General features: G+C 47.8%; 1 protein-coding gene and 1 long non-coding RNA gene across 7 annotated transcripts in view; one reads left to right on the top strand and one right to left on the bottom strand.

Annotated features, from left to right (window-relative positions):
- KLF9 (KLF transcription factor 9) overlaps nt 1–4084 on the bottom strand; it is a 29500-nt gene extending 25416 nt beyond the window's left edge. Inside the window, exon 1 of the mRNA XM_050760923.1 lies at nt 3578–4084. Coding sequence (XP_050616880.1) covers nt 3578–4082 — 505 coding nt within the window. The 5' untranslated portion in view covers nt 4083–4084. The remainder of the gene's footprint in view (nt 1–3577) is intronic.
- Nucleotides 4085–5035: 951 nt separating this feature from the next.
- The window catches only part of LOC126937484 (uncharacterized), a 201959-nt gene continuing 183009 nt past the window's right edge, over nt 5036–23985 (top strand). For 3 of the 6 annotated variants that reach the window (XR_007719741.1, XR_007719742.1, XR_007719743.1), the window contains exon 1: nt 11537–11832. This is a non-coding gene — a long non-coding RNA (uncharacterized LOC126937484). Of the gene's footprint in view, nt 5131–11536; nt 11833–23985 lie in introns of those variants that run through there. The other 3 variants (XR_007719745.1, XR_007719746.1, XR_007719747.1) reach the window with 3 other exon arrangements.

The following is a 23985-nucleotide window of genomic DNA, read 5'->3' on the forward strand; positions in this document are numbered from 1 at the left end:
TGATATATTTTCACATAAAATACTCCAATAGTTCTAAAATTAATCTGAAACAGTACAAATACATCATAAAGTGTCCAAAAAGTCTAGAAACAGGAAAAACAGTATATTTGTTGCATCTTTTTTTCTTTAGATTAACAATGGATCCACTGCTTAAACTTTAGAGGTATGTCACCGGAAAAGATCTGGTCTGGTTGAAGAAAAACAAACTGAACACACTATTCAAAAATGTAAATTAACATACTGCTTAAAAATAAGTTTATCTGCCGGGTGTAGTGGCTCACGCCCATAATCCCAGCACTTTGGGAGGCTGAGGCGGGCGGATCACAAGATCAGGAGATTGAGACCTTCCTGGCTAACACGGTGAAACCCCGTCTCTATTAAAAATATAAAAAAATTAGCCGGGCGTGGTGGCGGGCGCCTGTAGTCCCAGCTACTCAGGAGGCTGAGGCAGGAGAATGGCGTAACCCGGGAGGCGGAGCTTGCAGTGAGCCAAGATCTCACCGCTGCACTCCAGCCTGGGCAACAGGGCGACGCTCCGTCTCAAAAAGAAAACAACAACAACAACAAAAAACAAGTTTATCCAGTGTTTCCTGATGTTTGAGGTGAAGTTCTGTATATTATACACAAACTACAGGACCCAGCATTTCTCAAGGGGCTACTGTGTGTGGAACCCTACTAGGTGCTTTACAGATGTTATCTTTGCACAAGAACCTGTGACTTGAGGACAGTAGCCCTATCTTGTGGATTAAGAAAGTGAGGCTTAAACAAAGCAGAGGTTGCAAACTTAAAGGCTAAAAGACATCATGTAAATTATTAAAATATGAGGTACTGCCCCCATATCATGATCAGTTCAAGCCAATTGTTGCTAGGCTGGAATTCAGGCCCAGTTTTGCCAGATCTTTTGATTTTTCCAGATAAGTCAGAAATCTGGACTCATGCCATAATCCTCTGATTTTTAGATGTTGGTAACTAATTAAATTTTTATAAACCCTGTGTTGGCCAAGCCAAACAAATCTGCAAAGCAAATTCAGCAGCAAGCCTCCAGTTTGCAAACTCTGAATTAAAGTAACTTGCTTATGGTCTCAAACGAGAACACAATAGGACAAATCAGAACCCAGCTCAGTCGGCTTCAACTGTGTCTTTCCTCCCAGCACACTACAGAAGTAGCAGCACTGAATTAGAAGAAAATCTGTTTGAATGATTCAACTTCTAAAGCTGGTGTAGAAGTGGTCTATGCAAGTGGCAGCTGTATGTGTCTCTATAAGGAAGTGAGCAAGCTGGAGGGTTTCTTACAGGAACGTTAGCAGCACTGAACAAGGGGGTGTGGCAGGGAGTTCAGCTCTTAAAATCTTCACAGAATGCAGACATTCCAAATGCCATCTCTGCCCACCTTCTTGATTTAACACCAGCAGAAAGAAAATTAGGAAAGCTCCTTACCCTACCCTAAAGTCAATTTAAATTGAAGTTGTATCTGAAACTTCCAAATGCATGAGACCTCCAAGTCTCTTATTTAAAGTAACCTTAACACATACCTCCTCTAGCAGGAAGACACTTCTGACAATATTAACCCAGGCTGAGGTTTTGTTCAACCATTCACTAAGATTAGAGATCCCCAAAACACAGACACCTGCAATCACCATATCCCCTAGGTTTAAAGGACTGCAGCACTTAAAGCTGAATGAACATCTCACTTCGTTTTCCACTCCTGACTGGGAAAAAGGTTCTCCTGAAACAGCTGAGCCGAATGACTTGCCTTATGGAGAATTAAGGAGCAGCACGCATGCACGCACACATAAGCAGCCATTTCTATAAATGCCTGAGAAAAATCACTCAGCCGAATGGCCCAGAACGCTGGAAACCCTATTCCTGAGTCGGACAGACTCTGGCAGCTCACAGAGGCACTGCAGGCCTCCCTGGCTGCACGACTGGGCAGCGCCCTGAAGGAGAAAATGTCTTTGCTCAAGGTGGCAGTGGGTGCCGATGGGAACAACCGAACTCGGGGAACATGGCTGACACAGCCAGGCCCGCCCAGCAGCTGTTGGTGAGTAACATCCTCCGGTTAATACACCCCTACTTCACCCCCAGAGCCACACTAAAGGTCACATCCCCCAACACAGGCACATGCCTTTCAGCAACCTTACAGACACAAACCTTAAAACGTGCTGCTTTATGGCAACCTAGATGATGACCCCAAACAGAACCTGATTTTGCATTAACCATGGAGGAAATTCAGTCTGATTCCGGTGCCAGCAGCCACCTCCACAAGAAGAAGTTTCCAAAGGAAATGGCATGAGAAGCAGTTACGTGACCTTTCTTTTAAAAAGGAAAGCAAAACAAAACAAAAAACCCCAATCAAGTATCATTTTTTTTTTCCGTGTATCATTTTTAAACCACAGGCCCAAGACCTCATCTTAAAAGTATCGAAGTATTACACCAAAAAATGACAACACTTTTCCAACTAACTCCAACAATACCCCCTCAAACACGGTGTCACAGGACAGAAGCAAAAGGCTTATCTGAGAGGACCAAGCCCCGCTACCTCGTCTGAATAGCGTTTGTGAGAGAAGCGTTCGGAAGATGGTCAGACAGCATATCCAAATGTGAATGCTTTCCAACTTTCACCGTGCATGTTAGACACAACCAAGAGAACTGGATGACCCAGGTCCCTGCAAGTCTCCAACGCCCATTTTAAAAGGCAGATAGATGTCTTTCTGGCCACATTCTCGTCCGGCCCTTCCTCTCATCCTCCCTGGGAGGAACTATTCCCTGAGGCCTCCAGAACCGCCCAACATTCATTACCAAGGTTGACCTCCGGCAAGGACCACACCTCCCTGCTGCAAACCGCCGGATTCAGGGGTGGAGGGTGCGACCTAAGTCACATGGCCAAAAAAAAAAAAAAAAAAAAAAAAAAAAAAAAAAAAAAAAAAAAACAACTCAGCTCTGAAATCTGGCTCATTAGGAAGGCTAATGAGTGAAGTTAACCACCATTACTTGATCAAACTCCTCTGCTGCCTGAAGCAGGGTTATTTTAAACCTCTCGGGGGACTCCTGGCCAAATTTAAAACCACCTTGGCAAGCCCAGAAAAGTAGCAGGCATCCAGCTAAATGAGTCCTTAGTCATCCCTAAAAGGCTCGAAGTAAAGTGCGCCGCGTCCCCCCTCGGTTTCAACCACTTCTCTGCAACCCGACAAGGGAATTAAATAAAAGATACGCCATCTGACTTCCCCGCTGCCAGCGTCTTTCCCAGGTGGGGTGGCCCCACCGTCGCGGGGTGCGGGAGTCCCGGGGGCGGGGCGGGACAGGGGAGGGGCGGACACCACTCCCCGCGAAGCCACGCACCGCACTCGCTCTGCCCGCCAGTTTAAGGCTCTCCGTGGCTCCCGAAGGCCGGGGACAATTAAGGAGAGAGTGAGCTTTCCGCCAATGCACATTTAAATTATTTAAAGAGTTAAACCACATCTTATCCAACATGTTTGCACCCTTTCGGCCGAGTGCAGTGTCCCGAACGCCCAGGAACACTGCCTGGCCAAAGGTTAACTAACCCCAGAGCTCCGGGGGAGAGGGCGACGCCGCTAACCTGTATGCACTCTGTAATGGGCTTTGAGATGGGAGGATTTTCCATAGACTTTCCCACAGCCACTGTAGGGGCACTTGTGCCTCTTTTCGGAGGCGTGTTTCCCCTTCGCAGCCACTCCAGGGTGGAGGAGGGAGAGCGGGCTGGGCGCGCTGCCAGGATCCTGTCTCTCCTCCGGGCTGTGGGAAGGACTCGACCCAGATTCGGTGGTCACGTCGCTGTCGGATCCCATATCCTCATCTGGACTCTCCAGACTGTCGCTGCACACGGAGGGGGTCTGGATGGGTCGGTACTTGTTCAGGTCCAACAAGCTCTTGGCGATGGTGACCAGCGTGCAGTAATCCTTCCAGGTGTCCCCCGGGTCACCGTGCTCCTTGGTCACCTCGCGCTCAGGTAGTCGCAGCCGGTCGGCGTCCGGAGCGCCCCCATGCTCCGGCACCGCAGCGCGGTTCGAAATGGAAACCAGACACTGGGCAGCCACGAAGTCCATGTAGGCGGCCGCGGACATGGTGCGGGCGACGGCAGCCCAGGCGGCGCGGCCAAACTTGGCGGTGGCTGCGGAGGTTCGGCTCGCCCTGCCCTGGCCTCGGACGACGAGCGCGGCGCGGCGCGGCACGGCGCGGCGGCCAAGGGGGCGGAGGCGCGGGGCGCTTCCGACTCGCAGGAGCGCCGAGGCGACCTCAGCCCCTCATCTTTACGTAACCGGCAGCGCCTCCGCACGCAGCATCCACGGCCCCGGGCTCCGCCGCGCCGCCGCCTCTAGCCGCCGCCCCTGCCCCGCGCGGGCCGCGATCCCCCGACGGGCGCGCCGGCCCCTCTGAGCCGGCTCCCTTGGAAAGATGCCACACGTGGCGGTCGCAAGTTTATTCGACTGAAAACGCCCCCGAGGCGCTGGGAGAGGAAACTGCAAGAGAGGTGCACGCCCTCGGCCGCCTCTCCGTCGAGCCAAAGCCCCAGGACATTCACCCGATCACCCCGACGCGGGTGGCGAGGGCCCCGCCGAGCGCCAGGTCTAAGAGACACTTTTTCCCGAGTCCACTGACGGCTTCTGAGCCCCTGCTCCGGCCGGTCCGCACCGTTCCGGCATTCTCTTGCTCAGTAACAATTTCGCAGAATCCCATCACGTCACAAACCAAACCCCCTCCAATTGGCCAGTGGGGAGGGTGATTCAACTCTGTTTACTTTCTCCCCCTGCCAGTCAGAACGGCCTTTCAGTGGAGAGGTGCGTCTAGAACTGAGGCGTGCGGCCAATCCGACTGTTCCGTTTCACTGCCTCGTGCTACCCCTACAGCCTCGAACACTGACATTTAAAAGGGTAACAGCTGGGAGGCAGGGAAGGAGCAGCCGCACACTTTCGGAGTGCCTCGCGGTCCCGTGGTCGGTCCGGGCCTCCTGGCTCACGTTCCAGCTTGCGGAGCTCTGGGACACATCTTCCCTAGTCAGTTGCGCTCGTTCCTATGGCAAAAGAGAACTTCAGCTTCGGTTTTCCAGCTCCCAAACAGTTAAGTGACTTCCTGCAAACGCTACAGTCCCAGCAACCAGCCTTCCAATCAAAAGTAAGTTGGTTGATGTCACTGGCATTGGCTCGGCCAATCAGAAGGGCGTTCCGAAAGCAAGCGCTCGATACTTGTAAACGCGAAGAGCTGTAGTGAAACTGGACACATCTTTGTATTTTGTGTTGCTGGTAGTAAATTTGAGTTATGGATGAGAGGACAGGGGCGATGAATAAACGCAGTATGAGTCTATAATTTTAAAAACCCCATTATGTCAGGATAAGTCCAAGAATAAACACAAATGAGTAAGAATTCGTTTCGTTATATATTTTTTTGGATGCAGCGTACTTTGGGGGCAGATGTTTAAAAATTCTTCCATCCAATACATTAACTATGACCAATTCATCTTAAAAAAGCAGTGCTAACAAAAGTTCTGGTTTTACAGCATAGCCTTTTTACTCCCTGAAATTCTTCCACTGAAACATCCCATCTTTGCTTGTCCTATCTCTTAATTCCTCTACTTCTCCGGTGCAGTTTAGTCTAAATAAATTCTTTTTGCTTTATTTGGAAGCTATTTTTAACCCACTTTCAGATAAATGGAGACAAAAACCATTAACTTGTGTAACTTTTAATAAAAACCCACCATTCTTAGCTCTTTTTCTTTCCAGAGCCCCTGCTTGGTTTTTAGGACATGTTTCTCTTCCCTCACTTCACAAATGTGGAGACTGAGATACAGAAAAGTGACTTATTTATCTTATTAGACAGATAATGACAGAACTCAATAGAAACCACGAGTCTCCTGATTTCTAGCTCTTTGTGATTGCAACTAAGCCCTTTTGGTTTTGTGAAATATTAACTGTGCGAAACAGATTTTTAGGGACTGGAACAAGTCGGAGATCCTCAGCCATGAAATATTGTGGCATTACTTGGTCAGCAATTAGTATGGGTCTTGGAGTCTGATTAACTTGGTTTACCCCTCCTCTGAATTAATGATGTGGTTGTTTTCCATCTTGATAGCTAGGAAAGAATATAGGGCTAGGTTTTTTTTATTTTTTATTTTATTTTATTTTTTTTTTTGAGACTTGAGTCTCACTCTGTCGCCCAGACTGGAGTGCAGTAGCAAGATCTTGGCTCACTGCAAGCTCTGCCTCCCGGGTTCAGGCCATTCTCCTGCCTCAGCCTCCCGAGTAGCTGGGACTACAGGCTCCCGCCACGATGCCCGGCTAACATTTTTTTGTATTTTTAGTAGAGATGGGGTTTCACCATGTTAGCCAGGAAGGTCTCGATCTCCTGACCTCGTGATCCGCGCACCTCGGCCTCCCAAAGTGCTGAGATTACAGGCGTGAGCCACCGCGCCCGGCCTCTAGGGCTAGTTCTTTTTGCAAGAGGCATACTGTCAGCACAACTGATTAAAAATAATTCACTTTCGTGAATGTGAGAGGTACCTGATTCTGTGTGATGCGGATTCAGTGAGTTCCCACCCTGACCTCCACTGGCTATTAATCTTTGTTAAGAGAAAGTTACACCAGGTTCTGGTCTCTAAGGGAAGGGTCTCAAATTGACTCTACCAGTTTGATGTCTACAGTAGTTTCTTTTGACTTTGTTTTTAAAGTGGTACATCAAAAAAAAAAAAAAAAGAAAAGAAAAGAAAATTAAAAAAGAAAGTTAGCCAGGCGTGGTGGCTCGCACCTGTAGTCCCAGCTACTCAGGAGGCTGAGGCTGAAGGACTGCATCAGCCTAGGTCAAGGCTGCAGTGATCCCTGATCACACCACTGTAGTCCAGCCTGGGCAGCAGAGCAAGGCCCTGTTTTTCTTAAAAAAAAAAAAATAATAATAATAAATAAAAATAAAAAAATAATAATGATGATAATTAAGGGTGGCTCAGGTAAGTAAGAGTATAATACATTCTAACTAAAAAAAAACCAAAAAACCTGATGAGACCAGTTCAATAAAAGTGCACACCTTAAAACAAATAAAGAAAACAACAAAAAAATATTAAAGTGGTACAGGGAAGATATTGCAGTAGGTGACTGCAGGTGGAAGAAAGGTATAGATGGGGAATACTGGGCAACCAAGAATATCATCACCATCAGCATCATTATCACTGACCCCTTTCGTGGAGGGCTTACTATGTGTCAGGCCCTGTACCAAGCACCTTGCATGCACCCTTACAACAGCCCTGTAAGGTAGCTATACAGTGTATAAAAAACTCCAAGCCATCTTGGAGTTCTTGCATTTTTAGAACTTAATCTCTTAATTTTAGAAAAGAATGCACTGAAGCCCAGGGGAGTTTGCCTACTTCATGATTTTTCTGGGACAAATTTTGTCCCGTAGGATACATGATCGCTTAGAAATTGCACCTTTGCCTGCCTCCTTAAGGCCCAGTGCACATAACAGCGGGATCTCTCCAGGATCCCTATGATCATGGCCTGTACAACCCCTCAGACTGGCATTTTAACTGGGATTGTACGGGTGAAACAGACTGCTCAGACCTGGACATCTATAGATAGCCCTAGGACCACCATCATCATTATTCCAGAATAGAGGAAAAGTCTGTATCTTTCCTTGAAGATTATATAATCCAGGAATTTGAATACATCAATCACTTTAGGTTTTTTAAAAATATAAACTTTTCCTTTCCTTACTCCTTGCCAGCTTTTCTTTAATTCACTTTACTTTCACTTTGTTTGAACTGGACATAAACACTGAATTCTCCAAACTCACTCATTTCAGAATTATAAAAGAAAGTAATAAAAGAAAACTGAGATTTCATCCACATGAATTTCTCACACATTTACAAACATAACTGCTGCTTGACTTGATTTAGAATTATCTTTTTAAACCCAGCAATTCTAGAACTGTAGAATGCTTTCTTTTTTCTCCTTTTCCACTCATTCATTCTCCAGTATTTATGTTCCTGGCAATGAGCTGGGCATGCGGGAATACAGAAATGAAAAGAGACTCTGTCCTCCATGAAGTTTATATGTTAAAAACATATATATAAAATAACATATCAGCAAATAATAATTTCTATGTCAGGATTTTTTTTCTTGTATTTTCAATAGTGAAGTTTCCTTGAGGGTGTTGGAATGTGTTTTATAATAGTTTTACGATTAAAACCCAGCTTGGGCTGTTTTGCCAGCATGTGGTTGTCCCAATTAAATGTTGGCAAAATAAACGATCCCAAATTAATATGAATCATTCCCAATTAAAATAATATATCACTGAAGTATATATTATGCCACATAGATGTAAGAGCTCTGTTTTCCCCCAAGTTAGTCTTTATAAATACACATTTTCAAATCCACACAAACCAACCGGAAGGAGCATGAAAATTCAGACTGTAAGTGTGCTTCTAGTTTATGCTTTCCTCTCTAAATTCTGCCTAACAATTTGCTTTACTATCCAAGTTCTCAAAACAATGGCTTATGTGCCTGTAGCCAGAATATATAAGCCTTGTTTTCTGTGCATCCTAAAATAATTACAGTATTATCATTATTAGCTCTACTAAGCAGTAGTGCCTACAGTCAGCTGTTTCTTTCAGGGTTGTAGACCACTGTGAGGAACTGGCCTCTGGGTCTGAGATAAACTCTGTAACCTCAGGCAACCTCTAGGAGCTATTTCCTTATCTGTAAATCGATGGGATTAGATTAATACATCTCCAGTAGTTCCTCCCAAACTCCAAACACCTCAAGGAATCTAAAGAAAAAAAAAAACCTAGAGAAAAAAACTGGAGCAAGACTTGGGTTCTTTAAATACCATCTCATCTGCTGTACATCTAGAAATACTGCTCTTTATGGCAGTGAAGGTCAGAAAACCTTAAATCAACATTTAATGGATAGCAGACACAAATATAAATGTTCAAAATCCCTTCCTTAATTTTATGGTCTCGATTTTTCTTTCTTCAAGCTGGTTCGTAGAAAGTGGAATGGAGGTTCAAATAACCTATTCTTTTTCCCTGGCAAATTTTATTATTTATTTATTTATTTATTTTTGAGAGACAGTCTCGCTCTGTCGTCCAGGCTGGTGTGCAATGGCACAATCTCGGCTCACTGCAACAAACCCCGCCTCCCGGGTTCAAGCGATTCTCCTGCCTCAGCCTCCCCAGTAACTGGGATTACAGGCATGCACCACAATGCTCGGCTAATTTTTGTATTTTTGGTAGAGATGGGATTTCGCCATGTTGGCCAGGCCGGTCTCGAACTCCTGACCTCAGGTGATCCGCCCGCCTCGGCCGCCCAAAGCGCTGGAATTACAGGCGTGAGCCACCGCGCCTGGCCCAAGGTAAATTTTTCACCCTAGAGGGGAGTAAGGTAATTCCTGGCATATGCATCACAGATTCCCAGGCCCCTCCCCTGGAGATTTTTATTCAAACTGTGCCCCAAGGCAGGGTTTCCCCACCTTGCAGGGTGGAGCTAATCACCTGGCGCTCGATTTAAAATACAGATTGCCGGGTGTCACCCCTGCTCAAGGACCAGGGAAGTTCAGGCTAAAATCACACTCTGTAGGTACTGGGTTCTGCCAATTCTGGCTTTTCTCACTCATTCCTGCTGGGAAGCGTGGACCGTGCCGGGCAGAACTGCCAGCCTCCAGGCGGGAAGGAAGGAGGAGAACAGATGGCCCACTGGGGGTAGAGGATCACGTGTTGGACCTCATTCTGGGCTTGATCCAGACCTCTCCCTTTCAGGGCCCAGCCCCTCCGGCTCCAGGGACCCCACCTAGGCACACGGAACATATGTGGAGGAAACCAGTGTTCATTTTGGTGAAAGAAGGGGAATTAGGGAAGCAGACGAGCTTGAGGAGGGGAGAGGCGGGGCTAAAGGGATAAGGCTTCCAACAATGGCGATGTTCCTGGATTTTGAAATACAATCAGGTAAAGCCCGATCTGGTGGAACGCCCGTGGCCATAATGACAGTTAACACCCCAGGGGCTAGAGGGGGAAGGGAGCTCAGGCAAGCGCGAAAACTTGCACGCCGCCCTACTTTGCTCCTGCCCCACTTAGCAGCCTTCCGCAAAACTCCAGCCCTCCTCTGCAGCGCAGAAAGGCCGCCCGTTCATGCATATGCAGGAGGATAAGTTTAGCTCGCAGCCCCCCGCGCTCCGACCGGCCCAGCGCGGCAGTCGGTGAATCACCCGCGCTCGGGGGCGGGCGCTCCGCTCCGGCCGCGGACTGGCGGGCGACTCAGCCACTCGCGGACCGCGCGGCCCGGCCTGGCATCGCCCTTTTAAAAAGTCTTCCGCAGGCGGCCGCCGCCGCAGCAGCCTGAGGAGGCGAGTTCATCTGAGGACAGTCCCAGTTCTCAGAAATCCCTTCCCTGCTGGAACATCAAGCTCCCTTTACTGCAGTTGAACAAACTGCCCTAGATTGGGGGACAAGGAACCCGCCCCAAACTCGTGCAAGGAGCTCCGGGCGCCCACGCCCACGTGAGCTAACCTTGAAATTAGCCCCTGCACCCGGGAGCGCGGGGCTGGGAGTGGGTGGGGACCCGGGGGGAGCCCCGTGCGGCCCGGGCCCTTGCTTTGCGCTCTCCGCGTGCACGTACCGCCCCCGCCACTCTGTTTCATAACTCTGGCGGTGTCGCATTTTTTTCTTTTAATCTCCCGGGTAGATGGGTGTGGGGCGAGTGTGTTGGGGAGAGGGCAGGCCACCTTGGCCACCTTCCATCCCCCACGCCCGCGAGGAAGAGGAAAACCTGCCCTGCGGTCCTCCTGGGAACACTGCAGAGTAGGGTGTCGAGATGACATCAGCTTCTAAACATAGCCAGCACCGCACCGCACCCCAACTCCAAGGGCTGCGGGAGTGGGGAGGGAGTGGGGGAGGCGGGTGCTGCTGTCCCCTGGCGGGGCGGGGCGGGCAGGCCGGCCAGGCTGTGCGGGAGGAGATGACTTTGCAGGAATTGTGCTCCCAGAGTTTGCAGGCAGATCTCTCCCGCGATGGCCCGGCCAAGGGGTTAGGAAAGATTCCTGCCATTCCGTGCTCTCCCCTACCCCACAAGAACCACACGCACGCACACACGCACTCTTGGATCGAATATGCCTTTATTTATAAATCAACTCAGCCCCAGCCGTAGTGCCCAGGTTCGGTCCGGTCCCGGGAGCACCCGCGCCCCGCGTCTGCCTCCAGGATAAGCCTGCGAGGGGGTCGGTGCTGCCCTCCCAGTGAGTCAGATGGGCTGTGTTTCCTGTGGTTGTTGTGGAACAGTTTGTCCTTTTTACTCCCCGCCCCCCCGCCCCGTCTCCACCCCCTTGGTAAATATAGCGCTCACGTTTCATCATCTCTTTGTCCAACGAGTGCCAGACACCCCGGCCCGCGGCCCCCGCCGCCTCCCTCCTCCTCTCCGCGCGGTTACCTCGCATAACCCCGCGCGGGCAGGCACCGGGCAGCAGCTCTCCCCGTGGCCGCGGCCGCGCCCACCCCGCCCCCAGCGCTTCGCGCCGCAGAACACCCCCACCCCATTCTTCTCCCCTCCCCTGCTTGCAGTTCCCCCTTCTGTAGGGCCCCCATGCTCCTGTCCCACCCCCTCTACTCGGCGTCCGGGTGCTGGGTCGAGACGTGTGTGGGTGTTGGGAGGTGGATATCTCTTTTCCGAGCCGTAGGCGTCACCCCTACGCCCAGGCCCAGGCCCAGTGCTGGATCCTGCACTTTCCCAACCTCCCCCTCCCAAGTTACAAGGTTGCCCTCTGTTCCCCTCCCGAGCGCAGGTGACGAGCTGCTGAGACAGTGTCTGATTCACCGACAGCTGAACCAGCTACTGGTACTTGGGGGTGAGCGTTTGCTGAACCGTTTCCCTCCCACCTCCCCCAACCCCCTACCCCGGTGGGGAGTGGGCTGGAGGGTCGGGAGAGGCAAGGTGGATGACAGCCGAGAAGTGCGTGCCTGCGCTTCCCTCTCTCCCTCCTCCTCCCAGTTTCATTTCCACACATACAGCCACCCACCGGGGACCGGAGGCGGCTAGTGTTCTCTGAACGCCGGGAACTGGCTCTCTCTGTGGTCTCCTGTTTACTTCCCTCCTCCTCTTTTCCCCTCCCTTCTCCCCGCCCCCATCTCCCAGTGCTGCTTCCCGCCCAGAGCAGCTGGGAAACCTGCAGCTGAACACTGCAGTCATGGGACTTCCCTGGCCCCGAGCTTTGCCCCAGGTTTGCCCTGTCCTGTCCTGCCTTGCCCTGTGTCCGCTTGTTTGGGGGCACTTCTTCGTCCTGAAAAGGGTCCTGGGGCTCCCTATCCAGGAACGTGGAAGAGGTGACTGCTTCCCTCCTCCTTCCTCTCCTCCTGGCTCCCCTGCCAGCTACCTTCCTGTGGGGGCCCTGCCTGGCTGTCTTTTTTGGCCAGGATTCTGGGCCACCCCCGCGAGTGGCCACCTGTCCAGGGAGAAGTGGTGAGACAGCTAACGGTGTGTAAGAACTCTGCATCCAGGATGCTGCAGAGCTGGCTTCTTTGCCATCAGAGACTGTCCTGTTCGTAACAGGGTGCCCAAAGTTCCCTGCCGACCAAGGTTTTCAGGCATAACCCCAAAACCTGCTCCTAGGGACACACCCTCTCCTTATGGAGTCTGGCAAAACCTTTCCTTTCAAAGCTTGCTTCCCAGCGGGGAAGAATGCAGCCTCTCTCCCTAAGTAAGCTGAATGAACAAAGAACTCCAAGGAGGCCGTGGGGGTTCCAGCTCTGGGTGCTGCCTGCCTGAAGTTCACCCCATTTAAAAACCACCTCTTCACCACCACCCTCTGCTCCACTGCCATGGTTACCAGCTCCCTGTCCTTCCCAGAACAGTGTTGCACAGAGACAGAAACAAACAAGGACATTTACAATGTTCTTTTAAATATCCAAAACACTGCCTTGGTATTTTGGTAGCAGAGAAGAGAGAATAAAAGTCCTGACTGTTTGCTGGTTTCCTTCTGACCCCACGACCCTGGAAAAATCCTTACCCTGGATGGCCTCTCAGCTGCCAAAAGAGGGAAGGAAGCTTGATGAGATACTAGAGAGTGGAATTCAGAACAAACCTTTGGCAGGAGAATTATTCCCCAAGTTAGACTCTTTCTTTCTTCCCCCTCCACCCCAGCTGCTTTGAAGTACCTGCCATCAGACTATACCACCTCCGCTTTGTGGCTGTCATCTGCAGGCTCTCCTGCACTCCTCCTCATTCTCCGAAGATTCTAGCACCTGACTCACAGTCCCCAACCTCCACCCAACTCCTATTAACATTTTGGTTAATTTAGCATCCCAGTAGATTAATGGCCTATCTGAAACCCTAGTACCTGAACTGCAATCCTTGTTTTCCTCCACCCCACTGTCATGTGGGTATCCTCAATCTTTTCATCACCAAATAACAGCACCACCTCTGACCATCATCCTCTTTCCTGACCAACACCTCTTTCTCTCCCAGCTTATTTGCTCAAATAACCACATTTGAACAATTCTTTGACCTTATTTTGACTTCCAGTCTACTTTTTCACTGTCTGTCATTGGCATTTCATTCTTACATCTCTCCTACCCAGCTTAAGATTTCATGGTCTGTCATTGTATCATTCCTTTGCATGCACCTCCCCCTACTTTCTCATTCCTGGGACCATCTGGCCAAACTCTTGATTCCGTCCAGCTTAACACACTGGACAAAAATGACAGGGCTAACTGTTGTCACTCTAAATTTATGATCATCCATCTCGAGTGGGCTCTCAACACTGTCCGTGTGCATTTCCCTCCTCAGTTTACTTTCCCGCACCCTGAAATGACTATATTGCACCTTCTCTCTTCAAACTTCCAGCACTCCTCCCTTCCTCACTCTGAGCTGAGAAACTTGCTGCTTATTTTACTGAGAAAATAAAAGCAATTTGACAAGAACTACCTCCTCTTCCTACCATCATAGCTTCCATCCTACCTACCTCTCCACCCAGAGGCTGCCTTCCCACTTGTCACCTGATACACTGTTCCTGCTCCTGTCTAAGGCAAATCCTCCCATGTGGCACCAGGTTCCCTTCCCCTCTGGGCTATTTAATGACTGTTTCTAAAATGACCCCATCTCTTGCTTATCTAGTTGTTGCTCTATTCTAAATCATTCACTTCAGCACAAAAAAGTGTCCTCCCTCCTGTCTTTCTATGTATACTTGTGTGTGTGTGACGCCTTGACCCCATATCCTCCTGCACTGTTACTCCATTTGCCATCTTCCTTGTATGCAGACATCTCAAAGTTACCTCTATGTTCTGTCTGTATGTGCACACCCCTGTTCTCTTTTTATTTTTATCTTTATTTTTGAGATGGAGTCTCACTCTGTCGCTCACGCTGGAGTGCAATGGTGTGATCTCAGCTCACTGCAACCTCCGCCTTCCGGGTTCAAGTGATTCTCCCACCTCAGCCTCCCGAGTAGCTGGGACTACAGGCATGCACCACTACGCCTGGTTAATTTTTATGTTTTTAGTAGAGACGCGGTTTCGTCATATTGGCCAGGCTGGTCTCTAACTCCTGACTTCAGGTAATCCACCCGCCTCAGCTTCCCAAAGTGCTGGGATTACAGGCGTGAGCCACCATGTCCGACCTTCCTGTTCTCCCTTGATCCCGTGCCAGACATTCATTTCTGTCACTGGACTGAAACTGCTCAGGATCACGGATGACCTCCATGATGCCAAATCTATTGGGCAGTTATTTCACTTCACATCACAGCAAAGAAGACTAAGGATTGGACAGTGAACTAGAGGAAAAGAGAGACTATGGTATCCTAGAAGCCAAGAGAAGAAAAGGAAGAGAGGTGGATTCCTTCTTTTTCTTCTTTGCTACTTTCAGTTCTTCTCCTGGCTCTTTTTTTTTTTTTTGGACAGAGTTTCACTCTTGTCACCCAGGCTGGAGTGCAGTGGTACAATCTCAGCAGTTCACTGCAACCTCCACCTCCCAGGTTCAAGCGATTCTCCTGCCTCAGCCTCCTGAGTAGCTGGGATTACATGCATGTGCCACCATGCCCGGCTAAGTTTTCTATTTTTGGTAGAGACGGGGTTTCACCACGTTGGTCAGGCCGGTCTCGAATTCCTGACTTCAGGTGATCCGCCTGTCTTAGCCTCCCAAAGTGCTGGGATTACAGGCATGAGCCACCGCTCCCTGCCTCTCCATGCTGTCTTAAACTGGAGTTGACCTGGAGCCTTGTCCTTGTCTCTCTTCCACATCCATACTCACTCCCCTCGTGGTTTCATGCAGCCTCAAGGCTTTAATACCTTCAAGGCTGGTGCCGTGGCTCACGCCCATAATCCCAACACCTTGGAAGGCCAAGGTGGGAGGATTGCTTTAGCCCTGGAATTTGAGGCTGCCATAATCTGTGACTGCACCACTGCATTCCAGCTTGGGTGACAGGCTTTAATACCTTTTACATGCCAGGGATTACCCAATTTTTATCTTCAATTCACACCTCTTTCTTTCTTTTTTTTTTCTTTTTTTCTTTTTTTTTTTTTTTTGGAGGCTTGCTCCCTCATCCAGGCTGGAGTGCAGTGGCATGATCTCAGGTCACTGCAACCTCTGCCTCCTGAGTTCAAGAGATTCATGTGTCTTAGCCTCCCAAGTAGCTGGGATAACAGGCACTCAGCACCATTTCCGGCTAATTTTTGTATTTTTACTAGAGACAAGGTTTTGCCATGTTGGCCAGGCTTGTCTCAAACTCCTGACCTCAAGTGATCCACCTGCCTTGGCCTCCCAAAGTGCTGGGGTTACAGGCATGAGCCACCGTGCCCGGCCCATACCTGTCTCTTGAGCTTCACACATGACCATCCAACTATCTAGTCATCATTTCTACTTGAATATATGATGGGCATCTCCAACTCAACATATTAAAATTGAACTGCCGATAATTCCCTTCCAATGCATGACTCCATTGGCAGCGTTTCCCATGTTAGATAGAGACACTTCTGTGCTTCTGGTTGCTCAGGACAAAAACCAATGAGTTATCCTTCATCCCTCTTTTAAATGGATACCCGTAACCCATAGCTAATCATCCATCAAGAACTCCTATTAGTCCTGTGTTCCAAATATCTCCATAAACTGGCCCTTCTCACCTTCTGTCCCTTCCTCTCTTGCCTTGATAACTGCAGGAACCTTCTAGCTGCTCTGCCTGCCTCCACCCTTGACCTTGCTTCTCTTCTCAACACAACTGCTAAGAGCTAAGTGCTCTTCTTAAAATACATGTCAGGTCACAGCACTCTTCTGCTCAAAATACAGCTGTGACTCTAGTCTCACTCAGAGAAATTGCTGCTGTCCTCACAGTGGAGTAAGCCTGCTTGTGAGCCCGAAAGGAGACGTCCTGATCTCCCCTACTGTACTCCATTCCTCACTCCGCTCCAGCCCCACTACCCGCCTTGCTCATCTGAGAACTAACCAGCTGGACTCCTGTCTCATAAGCATTCACAGTGGCTCTTCCTTCTACCCGGAATGCCCTTCTCCAAGATCTCAGCATGGCTCACACCCTGACCTTCGCTGAGCCTTTGCTCACATGTCCCCTCCTAAGAGAGGTCTGTCCTGGTTGGGAGGTACTCCTGGATCTGGAGGTGGATCTCCTTCTCCTGAGTTACATCGGGAAGGTATGGCAGATGGGATGTTCTTAGAAAGGAAGAACTCATCCTTCTTCCCACTATGCCTCTGCAACCAACCCACTGGTCCTCTGCAGCATGCTCCATCCACTTCGTTCACTGTTTCTCTCCATGGCCACCAGAGATGAACTTGCTTTATGCTTAAGTTTAGTCTTCAGTATTACTGGGGACTTCTAGTCCATTTCTCCTTTCAGTTGACCAGCAGTTTAGAGAATGACGAGATTTATTCTTTTCAGTTTAAATCTGGAAAATACTATGTAAATGTAAGACTCAGTGTGTTCTCATGAGGAGGCACTTGCTGAGGAAGTACACAAACCCCAGGGTCAAGCTGCCTGGACTCTAGCATTTCAGTTCTGTCCTACATTAGTTCTGTGAAACTGGGCAAATAACTGCTTTTAAAGTGTTTTCATCTGAAAGAGGGTAAAAATAGGGCAGAAATACAGTGCTGTTGTGAGTATAAAATGAGATAAATCATATAAAACTCATGGTAGAGTGCCTGGTATTTAATAAACACTGCTTTGGTTTTGATTGCCAGGAAAGCCAAGCTGAAGACAAAGACTTGGGGACAAGTGGTTTATTTGGGAGGTGATCCCAGGAAGCAGGGGTGAGGGAGCAAGAAGAGTGACACAGGGAAGGAAGAAAAGCCAATATTTGGGAGCATTATTTTTTCTTTTATTTCTTTATTTTTGAGATGGATTGTAGCTCTGTCACTGAGGCTGGAGTGCAGTGGCACGATCTCGGCTCACTGCCACCTCCGCCTCCTGGGTTCAAGCAATTCTCATGCGTCAGCCTCCTGAGTAGCTGGGATTACAAGTGTGCCATGCCCAGCTAATTTTTGTATTTTTAGTAGAGATGGTGATCCACCTGCCTCAGCCTCCCAAAGTGCTGGGATTACAGGTGTGAGCCACTGTGACCATCATGAGCATTATTAAAATCTCTGATATAGAAATGCTTCTTAGAATTGCCCATCCCAAGAATGGGAGACAGAGGGATTTGCCCTCCAGCACCGGGCCCTCACTGGTGAAGGGTTGCCCCAGGAGTGTTGTCCCTTGCACTAGCTTCTCATACCTTTGGTGAAGTCCCTGGGGCAGAAAGTACACACTGGAGGAGGGAGTCAGCCAGAAATCTGCACTCTCCCAGCAATCTTTAATGCAGCCATGGCTGAAATTAGAGGTGGGTCAGAGCACATGAAGACACGCAAAGTATCTGTTACAGATGCTTAATATATTGTTTCTATTGTTATTTTAACTGTTAGATGAGATCATTTAATTCAGTATGTCTCATACTTTACTGTGCATAAGAATCACCTGGGGATCTTGTTAAAAATGCAGATTTTGATTCAGTATGTTTGGAGTGGGCCAGAGGTCTACATTTTAACAAGCTCCCATGTGATGCTAATACTAACGGTCATCAGACCACTTTTTAGCAAAGATGTATTTAATTGATGCACATTTATCAACCACCTTCTATGTATCTTTGTTACTGTGCTAGATACTAGTGATAAATGTTGTGAATAATACTAGGCTGATTAATGTCTTCCCCAAGATATCCACATCCTAATCCCCCATCTGTGAATGTCACCTTAGGTAGTAAAAGGAACGTCTCAGATGTAACTAAATTAAGGGTCTTTGTTTTTCAATTTATTTATTTAGAGATGAAGTCTTGCTCTGTCGCTCAGGCTGGAGTGCAGTGGCATGATCTCAGCTCACTGCAACCTCTGTCTCCTGAGTTCAAGTAATTTCCCTGCCTCAGCCTCCTTAGTAGCTGGGATTACAGATGTCTGCCACCACGCCCGGCTAATTTTTGTAGTTTTAGTAGGGTCGGGGTTTCGCCATGTTGGCCAGACTGTTCTCAAACTTCTGACCTCAAGTGATCCACCTCCCTTGGCCTCCCTAAGGGCTGGGATTACAGGTGTGAGCCACTGCACCTGGCCCAAATTTTATTTTTAAAGATGGCATGTTGCCCAGGCTGGTCCCAAACTCCTGAGCTGAAGCAATTCTCCCTCCTTGACCTCCTGAAGTGTTGAGATTACAGGTGTGAGCCACTGTACCTGGCTAAATTAAGGGTCTTGAGCTGGAGAGATTATTTTGGCTAATTAGAGTAGGCCTGATGTAATCACAGGATTTTATAAGAAGGAGGTGGGAGGCTGGAGAGAGAGAAGATGCCATACAGCTGGCTCTGAAGATGGAGGACCGCTGTGAGACAAGGAATGAAGGTAGCCTCTGGTAGCATAAAAGGCAAGGAAACAGGCTCACCCAGAGCCTCCAAAAGGAATAAAGCCCTGCAGACACATTTTAGACGTCTGGCTTCTAGAACTGTAAGGTAATATGTTTTTGAGATTTTTAACCCACTAAGTTTGTGGTAAGTTGTGACATAGCTATAGAAGCTAATACGAATGTGAACCAAGTGAGGTCTTTATCAGGATATGTTAGGTAAAACTATGGTCAATGTGTGGGTGAAGACAAAACAATTTTTTTGTTTTTGAGACGGAGTTTTGCTCTTGTTGCCCAGGCTGGAGTGCAATGGTGTGATCTCGGCTCACCAAAACCTTCACCTCCCAGGTTCAAGCGATTCTCCTGCCTCAGCTTCCCGAGTAGCTGGGATTACAGGCAGACACCACCATGCCTGGCTTACTTTTTTTGTATTTTTAGTAGAGCCGGGGTTTCTCCATGATGGTCAGGCTGGTCTCGAAATGCCAACCTCAGGTGATCCACCCACCTCGGTCTCCCAAAGTGCTGGGATTACAGGCATGAGCCACCGCGCCTGACCAACAGAAATTTCTTTAAAATACATATTAACTATTTAAAACCCAAATTATAACATTGTCTTGTGGGGTTTATAACAAATAAATGCGCTATATATCACCATCATAGTATAAAGGATAGGAGAGGGGTAAATGGACGTTTACTGTGATAAATTTTCTTTCTTTTTTTTTTTTTTTCGAGACAGAGTCTCTCTGTCGCCCAGGCTGGAGTGCAGTGGCGCGATCTCGGCTCACTGCAAGCTCTGCCTGCCGGGTTCACGCCATTCTCCTGCCTCAGCCTCCCGAGTAGCTGGGACTACAGGTGCCCGCCACCACGCCTGGCTAATTTTTTGTATTTTTAGTAGAGACAGGGTTTCACCGTATTAGGGTGGTCTCAATCTCCTGACCTCGTGATCCACCCGCCTCGGCCTCCCAAAGTGCTGGAATTACAGGTGTGAGCCACCGTGCCCCACCTACTGTGATAAATTTTCTAAATTGTATATGAATGGTATAATATTAACTTCAAGTGGACATATTGTATGTACAGCAAATTAATGACTACCATGCTATATCTTCCCAAATAGTTCAGTGTGGTAGAAGAGGACATCCGTCCAAATAATTACAACACAGTGTGGTATGTGCAACATGAAAAGTTATACAAAGAGCTCTAGGATTCCAAGGAATCCGTGATTAGCGCCCTTTGTGGGTAGGTAGGTAAAGGCTTCCCAGTAGAAGTTGTATTTGAGCTAAGTTGTGAAGGATGATTAGAAGATGAGAAGAAAGGCATCCCACATTTGGCAAACAGCATGAGCAAAGAAGTGAGAGCAAAATGGTACAGAATGTGTCAGAGCACCAATAGTCATCCAGTTCTACCTCTGGGAGTGGTAGGAACTATAAACCTGTCAAGAAGGGCCTTGTCTTAGTTCGCTTGTGCAGCTATAACAGAATATCACAGACTGGGTAGTTTATAATAGAAATTTGGGCCAGGTGCTCATGCCTGTAATCCTAGCACTTTGGGAGGCCAAGGTGGGCGGATCACTTGAGGTCAGGAGTTTGTGATTAGCCTGAGTAGCATGGTGAAACCTTGTCTCTACTAAAAATACAAAAATGAGGCCGGGCGCAGTGGCTCATGCCTGTAATCCCAGCACTTTGGGAGGTCGAGGTGGGCGGATCACGAGGTCAGGAGATCGAGACCATCCTGGCTAACATGGTGAAACCCTGTCTATACTAAAAATACAAAAAATTAGCTGGGTGTGGTGGTGGACGCTTATAGTCCCAGCTACTTGGGAGGCTGAGGCAGGAGAATAGCTTGAACCCGGGAGGTGGAGTTTGCAGTGAGCCGAGATTGTGCCACTGCACTCCAGCCTGGGCGACAGAACAAGACTTGGTCTCAAAAAAAAAAAAAAAAAAAACCCAAAAAACCAAAATGAGCCAGGTGTGGTGGCACATGCCTGTAGTCCCAGCTACTTGGGAGGCTGAGGTGGGAAGATCACTTTAACCTGGGAGGTGGAGGTTGTAGTGAGCTGAGATTGTGCCACTGCACTCCAGCCTGGGTAACAGACTCCATCTGAATAAATAAAAGAAATTTATTGTTCACACTCGTGGAGGCTAGAAAGTAAAGATCAAGGTTCTGGGAGATTTGGTGTCTGGTAAAGGCTTGCTCTCTGCTTTCTTTTTTTTGTTTGTTTATTTTCTTTTTGTTTTTTTTTTTGCTCTCTGCTTTCAAGATGGCATCTTGCTGTGTTCTCACTTGGGGGAGGAGTGGAAGTGGGAGGAAGCTCTCTGAAGCCTCTTTCATAAGGACACCAATCTCATTGACTAGGGTGGAGCGCTCATGATGGAGTCACCTGCTAGAGACCCCACCTTCCAATACCATCACCTTGGTGATTAGGTTTCAGCATAAGACTGTTGGAGGGAAATAAACCTTCAGATCATAGCAGAGGGATAAGGGTAAGGTTCATGCAAGAGCATCTAGGAAAGCTTTTCCTCCATGCTGACAATCGGGTACATGCAGGGAAATTCCGTTCACTGAACCACTTTTCAGGTCTCCTGCCTTGGAATGCGGTTGCATGAGGATATGATATTTAGCTTTGTTATGAGCACGATTAGAAAGTCAAGAGGATTTCTGGGATATCAACCCAGAGCGCTGTCATCTGTTAAGTATTGCCAGCAATGACCTACTTCTGGGCATGTCATATAAGAAGATCCTACGTACTGTTTGTTTAAACCATTGCTGGTTGAACGTTCTCTTATTTGCAGCCAAAAAGTATTCCTAAAAGATATATAGATTGATCAACTGATTGATTTTTTTAGATGGACACAGGGTTTCACAATGTTGACCAGGCTGGTCTTGAACTCCTGGCCTCAAAGTATCCTCCTGCCTCCCAAAGTGCTGAGATTATGGGTGTGAACTGCTCTGCCAAGCCCTAACAGATACATTTAGGAAGAAAAGTTTTAGTAGATTAGTGGGGACATTAGTCAAACTCCAATGACCTGAGGTGTGAACTGGAGTAAACACATATCATCAGAGACTATGGCATGAGTTTTCAAGAAGATGGCAGGTTAAGGAGAATAGCAGATGTAGGGGTATATTGAGGGAAGGAAGATGATGGGAATAATTTTCTAGATTGTACATACTTGAATATGTTTCAATTGACGGAAAGGAGCTAGTCATTAGAAAGAAATTAAATATATATGAAGGATGAGATCATTGGTAAAACAAGGTAGAGAAGGGAACAGAGTCTTAAGGACCCAGGAAGGAAAAGGAAAGCCATGTTTTCCTTGGAGGTAGAAAGAAGGATGGGTGCAATGATTCACACCTGTGATCCCACCACTTTGGGAGGCCGAGGTGGGAGGATTGCTTGAGCCCAGGAGATCGAGACCAACCTGGGTGATATAATGAGACCTCGTCACTATTCATTTTTTATTTTTATTTTTTGAGCTCGAGTCTTGCCCTTTTACCCAGGCTGGAGTGCAGTGGCATGATCTCGTCTTATTGCCACCTCTGCCTCCTGGGTTCAAGCGATTCTCCTGCCTCAGGCTTCCAAGTAGCTGGGATTACAGACGTGTGCCACTACGCCTGGCTAATTTTTTGCATTTTTAGTAGAGATGGGGTTTCACCTTGTTGGCCAGGCTGGTCTCAAACTCCTGACCTCAAGTGATCCACCTGCCTTGGCCTCCCAAAGTGCCGGGATTACAGGCGTGAGCCACCGCACCTGGCCTATTTTATTTTATTTTTTTTAAAAGGATGTGAGCCTAGCTGAAAATTTGGAGAAGTTTGGAGATGGAAAAGAGAAAAGCCATGGGAATTCACGCCTGGTGGCATCCGTTTTTTCTGTGAAGTTGAACTGGAGCGTGGTAGCATGTACAAGTGAGGTGATGGGGAATATGGTGGAGGACATGAGCAGAGCGGCAAGGGTTTGTCTGGAATGCCTGTCACTGGGATGAACCACATTATTTATATCTCCTTACTCTGTGCCTGGCACATGACAGGTTCTGTCTGTCTAAAGAATGAGTTGACTCCATATGAGTAATAGCTTTGTTAAACACTAGAACATACTCCTTTTATCTAACCATATTTTTATACCCATTAACTACTCTTCATCCTCTTCCCCCACCCTTACCCTTCCTAGCCTCTGGTAACCATCATTCTTCTCTCTACCTCCACGAGATCACCTTTTTTAGCTCCCACGTAGGAGTGAGAACATGTGATATTTGTCTTTCTGTGCCTGGCTTTTTTCACTTAATATAATGACCTCCAGTTTCATCTGTGTTGCTGCAAATGAGAGTTTCATTCTTTTTAAAGGTTGAATAGTACTGCATTGTGTGTATGTACCATAGTTTCTTTCTTTCCTTTTTTCTTTTTTTGAGACAGTCTCGCTCTGTTGCCTCAGTTGGAGTGCAGTGGCATGATCTCAGCTCACTACAACCTCCACCTCCCGGGTTCAAGTGATCCTCCTGCCTCAGCCTCCCAAGTAGCTAGAATTACAGCACCACCACACCTGGCTAATTTTTGTATAATTTTTGTATTTTTAGTGGAGACAGGGTTTGCTATGTTGGCCAGGCTGGTTTTGAACTCCTGACCTCGAGTGATCTGCCCACCGTGGCTTCCCAAAGTGCTGAGATTACAGGTGTGAGCTGCTGCTCAGCCTGTTGGGTTTGTATGTCTTCTTCGGATCATTTGCCTATTTTAAAAATTAGATTTTTTTTTTTGCTATGGAGTTCTTTGAATTTCTTACATATTCTAGTTGTTAATCCCTTGTCAGATGCATGGTTTGCAAATATTTTCTCCTATTCTGAAGGTTGTCTTTTCACTCTGCTGATTGTTTCCTTTGCTGTGCAGAAGCATTTTTAGCTTGATGCAATCCCATTTATCTATTTTTGCTTTTCTTGCCTTTGTCCTTGAGGTTCTACCCAAAAAATCTTTGCCCAGACCAGTATCCTGAAGTGTTTTCCCACTGTTTTTCTCTAATAGTTTCATAGTTTCAGGTCTTACATTTAAGCCTTTAATCCATTTTGATTTGATTTTTGTATATGGTGAGAGATGGGGGAGTTTAGTTTCATTTTTCTGCCTATGATTATCCAGTTTTCCCAGTGTAGGTCTTCCCATCAGTATAGA

The sequence above is a fragment of the Macaca thibetana genome, chromosome 15 (genome assembly GCF_024542745.1).
Source record: "Macaca thibetana thibetana isolate TM-01 chromosome 15, ASM2454274v1, whole genome shotgun sequence".
In the NCBI taxonomy this organism is placed as follows: domain Eukaryota; kingdom Metazoa; phylum Chordata; class Mammalia; order Primates; family Cercopithecidae; genus Macaca; species Macaca thibetana.